Source organism: Coffea eugenioides, unplaced genomic scaffold, assembly GCF_003713205.1.
Source record: "Coffea eugenioides isolate CCC68of unplaced genomic scaffold, Ceug_1.0 ScVebR1_3372;HRSCAF=4576, whole genome shotgun sequence".
Lineage (NCBI taxonomy): Eukaryota > Viridiplantae > Streptophyta > Magnoliopsida > Gentianales > Rubiaceae > Coffea > Coffea eugenioides.
In genome coordinates, this window is record NW_020863943.1 from 102273 (window position 1) to 107746 (window position 5474).

At 40.0% G+C, this 5474-nt stretch overlaps 1 protein-coding gene across 1 annotated transcript; it reads right to left on the bottom strand.

Annotated features, from left to right (window-relative positions):
• Nucleotides 1–2279: 2279 nt before the first annotated feature.
• On the bottom strand, nt 2280–4057 carry LOC113757848. The gene is made up of 4 exons (XM_027300946.1): nt 3754–4057; nt 2843–3064; nt 2543–2794; nt 2280–2449 (listed from the first exon to the last, which is right to left on the bottom strand). Exons 1-4 carry the CDS (start codon nt 4055–4057, stop codon nt 2280–2282), a joined length of 948 nt encoding a protein of 315 aa, XP_027156747.1.
• Nucleotides 4058–5474: the final 1417 nt, after the last annotated feature.

Consider the following 5474-nt stretch of genomic DNA (forward strand, 5'->3'; position numbering starts at 1 on the left):
CTCGCTCGAATTGTAATTTACTTGAATATTGGGATTGTTACTTGGACAACGTGCTTGCATGTATGTTTTCTTGGCCTCACGAGCAATTGCTCGCCCCGTAGATTTGTTTTTCTTAACAGGAATGGATGAAGTGAAACTCGGTGGAACCCCTTTGGCTGTACTTTTGTATTAGGGTTTCAAATGTAATCGACTAGACATTTTGGTTGTTGTATATATTTGGGTAACTGATGTATTTTGAACTCGTGGTACAAGATTTGGATATTTGATTATGGAAGAGACTTTTCCTTATTAGACTAGTACAAATTGTTGTATATTGTTAAGCTTGAATCGATTTGTTTCCAGTCTTGGTGAGAGCTGGGCAGGCGTTCCGTTGATACCCTTGGGTTCGCCCTTGGGAGAAGTGGCGGCGTCACAAATCGGCAGAAAATGAGCCGATTTGGTCAATCTATCCACTATTACCCAAATGGCATCATGACCTCTTTGTGTCCTAGGTAACCCTGATACAAAATCCATGGTAATATTTTCCCACTTCCACTCAGGTATCTCCAAACGTTGCAAAAGCCCTTATGATTTTTGATGTTCAGCTTTAACCTATTGACAAATCAAACAGGTCTAGACAAATTGAGCAATTTCCTTTTTTATGCTCTCCCATCAATACAAACTCTTCAAGTCTTGGTATATTTTATTCCCTCCAGGGTGTACCGTAAACTTCGATCGGTGTGCCTCTTCCAAAATTTCCTTCTTAAGTCCTTCATCTTTTGGCACTACTATCCGATTCCGAAACCTCAATATACCATTCGTTCCCAAGTTAAAATCTGACTTTTCTCCCTTTTTGACTTTCTCCAACCACTTTTGTACTTCACTGTCCTTTTCCTGAGTCTCTTTGATGCGTTCCAACAAAGTGAAATTCACGACAATATTTTCAAGAATTACTTTCCTCGGTTCAAGTCGAGGGTTCCACACACTAACCTCCTCCAACAAGTGCATTTCTTTAATCATCAATCCTGTCACTTGCACTTGATGACTCAAAGCATCGGCCACTACATTGATTTTCCCTGGATGGTACTTTATCGTGCAATCATAGTCCTTCAAAAATTCCATCCACCTACATTGTCTCAAATTTAGCTCCTTTTGAGAAAACAAATACTTAAGGCTTTTGTGGTCAGTAAAAACCTCAAACGTTACTCGATAAAGGCAATGTCTCCATTTCTTTAAAGCAAACACTACAGCCGCTAACTCCGAATCATGAGTCGGGTAATTTCCTTCATGCGGTTTTAATTTTCTAGAGGCATACGCTATCACTTTCTCATTTTGCATTAATACACACCCCAAACCTTCCTTTGAAGCATCAGTATAGACCACAAAACTATCCTTCCCATTTGGTAGAACTACTACGGGCGCTCTCGTCAAACGTCTCTTCAACTCTTGGAAACTCTCTTCATACTTGGGACTCCGTATAAACTTCCCACTTTTCTTGGTTAACTCAGTCATGGGTCCAGCAATCTTAGAAAAATCCTTGATAAATCTCCGGTAATACCCTGCTAACCCTATAAAACTTCGAACTTTAGTAGGGTTTTCCTGTCGCTTCCATTTAGAAACCGCTTCAACTTTGGCTGGATCCACTTTAATCCCATGCTTAGAAATTATATGACCCAAGAATGTCACTTCTTTCAACCAAAACTCACACTTGCTGAACTTAGCATACACAAGATGTTCCCTCAAAGTTTGTAAAACTATTCTCAAATGCTTCTCGTGATCCTCCACAGTCTTAGAGTACACTAGTATATCATCAATGAATACTACCACAAATTGGTTCTGATAAGGCTTAAAGACCCTGTGCATCAAATCCATAAAAGCCACGGGTGCATTGGTCAATCCAAATGGCATTACGGCAAACTCAAAGTGTCCATACCTCAAGTTAAAAGCAGTTTTTGGGTATATCTTTCTCGAAAATCCTCAACTGGTAGTAACCCTATCTAAGATCCAACTTAGAAAATACTACCGCCCCTTGCAATTGATCAAACAATTCATCAATGTGGGGCAAAGGGTACTTATTCTTAATGGTGACATCGTTCAAGCCTCGATAGTCTATGCACAATCTTAAACTCCCATCTTTTTTCTAAATAACCAAGATCGGGGCTCTCCACCGTGAATCACTCTCCTTTATAAATACCCGCTCCAGTAGATCCTATAATTGTAATTTTAACTCTTTCAATTCAGGCGGAGCCATTCTATACGGTGTCTTAGAGATAGGTGCCACTCCCCGAGTTACATCAATCTTAAAAGTTATGTCTCTTTCTGGGGATAAAGACTAACTCTTCGGGAAAGACATCTGGATACTCCTTCACTACAGGCATGCCTTCTAATTTCACTTTATCTCTAGGGTTATTGATAAGGAAAGCCAAATATCCCTGAGCTCCCTTACTTAGCATTTTCCTAGCTCGAATCCCTGAAATAAGTGCAGATGAGGCTAATCTACCCCTTACATCAAATTTCAGGGTTGCCTCTCCTGGAATGCACAATTCTACTGTTTTCATCTTACAGTTGAACTGAGCATTATAACGGGCTAGCCAGTCCATTCCTAGGATCACTTCATATCCCTTAATCGCTAAACCTATTTGATCGGCCAACAACTTCCGTTCTCCAACTGATATCTCACAATCTTTATACACCAAATTAGCTAGTAAACTTTGATCCCCAGTAGGTGTTCTAACCTCTAAATCATAATGTAACTTAATTGGCTTCAAGTCTATTCCACTAATGAATTTAGGATTTACAAAAGAATGTGTTGCACCTGGATCAATTAAAACCTTAGCTAAACGGTGAAAAATAGGGATCGTACCTTCAACCACCTCAGTCGAATCGGGGATCTGTTGGTAGTCCAATGCGTAAACCCTAGCAGGCACCTTTGGTTGACTCCCTCCAGCACTAGTCTGCTTAAAGGTTGACTTTTCTGGCCTTTGAGTGCTACCTCCTACCTTCAGCTTACTTGGACAATTCGCGAGCTGGTGTTCTATATAACCACAGAACAAACTCTTTCCCGACTTCCTCCAACAATCATTCTCTGAGTGATTTCATTTACCACAGTAACCACAGTTAACTTGAGGTGTCACTACCGAACCACTAGAAGGCACTCCTCTCGCTTGAACTGACCCACTACGACCTCCTCTGGGTAAAACTCCCCTTGAAACTCTAGCAGTCCTTACTCCTCCCATTCCTCTTCCCATCTTGGAAGGTGGAGCACTTTTACTAGCCTATCCGGAAGTATGACTATAAAAGTTCATTTTCTTATTGTGGAAATCCCTAACTTGCATTCTCGCGCTCTCAACTCTTTATGCTTTCTCTAAAGACTCAATAAACGTAGAGATTTGGGCCGCGGCCAAGCCCTTATGGATTTCTATGTTAAACCCTTGTACAAATCATCTTATCCTCTTCCGCTCATTGGTTACCAATTCGGGAGCGTATTTAGAAAACTTAGTAAACTTCCCTTCATACTCAGCTACACTAAGAGTTTCTTGTTTCAACTTTATAAACTCGTTCTCCCATTTCTCTTGGATCAGAGGCGGAAGCAACTTCTCGTTGAACTCCCTCGTGAAATTCTCCCAAGTCCAAAGGGTTTGGGCTCTCTCCCATTTTCCCTTTATCATGTCCCACCAGGCACGTGCCACTCTCTCAAATTGAAAAATAGCAAAATTCACTCACCTATCTTCGGTATAGTCTAAGGCAGTGAATATGTTGGCCATTCTTTCCAACCAATTCTCCGTTGCCTCAGGGTCGGGCTCTCCCGTGAACTTAGGCGGTTAAATTTCGGGAATCTCTCCAAAGCCCTATCTTCCCTTCTATCCTGGCCTCTGGGCTGGTTGAGTGGTCTTGGACCCTGTCTCTCGGCTAACCACTCAAGGATATCAGTCATCCTATTAATGGCAGTAGTCACTTGATTGCCCTCTAAATTTCCTTGTCCCTGAGTCGGCCCAATTGCCGATCCCTGATCATCTCCGTGAGGTTGGGCTTGCCTAGACCCTCGCCCATGGCCTCGTCCACTCCTTCGTCCGTCCATAATTCTAATGGTGCCTAGTGCAAGAAATAAAAGTGATCATGCGAGGGATTTCTTAAAACAAGAGCCAACTTGAAAACATGGAAAAAGCAATAATTAACATGTATTTACACTTTAAAGTTCATACAATTAACAAGTCATGGGGGAAATTACGAAAATTATGGCACATAGGTGCCACAAAGGTACTTTTAGTCATGCACGACTAAAGTAAAGTAAAGTGCCTCAAAAGTAGGCCACATAGTCAAGCAAAATATAATGGCCTTGGTACTAGCATCACCCCAACTATTTCTAGTTACAATAGTCAAAAGGTCGGTCACTCTAAGTCTAGTCCTCAGGGGCTATCTGGAGGAACCTGTGAGAACCCGAAATTTTTGTATTTTCTAGGCTTTATTTTAATTCATTGCACGCTGTTCCTATATTTTCTTTATTAGAAAAATTTTCTAGATAATTTTTATGAGTAAATATAGTTTTAAGATCATTTTTCTAGTTTAAATTAGTTCATGAGAAATTAAGAGTGCATACCGGACGTGGGACCCGCTAGTGCGGTAAGTTCGATTAAATTCAGCCAATTAGGTTAAGTTTTGTATACAGGGATTAATTTACTAGGTGTTAAAAGATAATTAGAGGTTACCTAGATGGATTAACATTGGAGAGACAAAGGGATAGGTTTAAACTTAAAAGGTAACAAGTGTCACTTTGTGACTTGGTCTTGACTTTGACCATCTTACCACCTTTACCAAATAACTACAAAATTGACCCAAAAATCATCTTCATTTCAAGCTTCTTGGCCGAGCTCTTCAAGAGAGAAAAAGAAAGAAAGTTTCAACCTTCATCTTCCATTTCTTGCACAAATCTTGTAATCCAACCATCCAAACTTGAAATTTCTCCATAAAAACCCTTAGCTAGGTAGGATTGAGATAGTTAGTGGAGTGGTTTCGAAAGAGGAGGTGCTAAGTGGCTTCTTTTCTTGAGGTTGCAAGGTGAGTGGCTAAGGAATGCTTCTTTTGCTCTTGATAATGTTCAATTAATGACTTGTGCTAGTTAAAGAAGTGATTTTGTGGAAGATTTCATGACTTTTGGTGGAGATTGATGAATTTTTGTTTTATTCATGATTTTTCCGATTTTATATGATTAGTATTGGTTGGCCATGGATGATGGCTTGGTATGGTCTAGAATGGTACTTTGGTGTGTTAATTGTAGTTATTTGTGGAAAATTTCCGCTTTGTACGGAAAATTTCAGATTTAGGATTTTGAATTGGGGTTTTTCTAGGGTTCTTATGGACCTCTTGAATTGGCTTTGTTTAAAGGGTATTGTAACCTTAATAAGGTGTATTGAATGACGTAGGACTTGTACTTGTAGTTGTGGTTGTATTGGTTGAAAATGAATAATGAATTGTAGGTTGACATTTTAAGGGGAAAT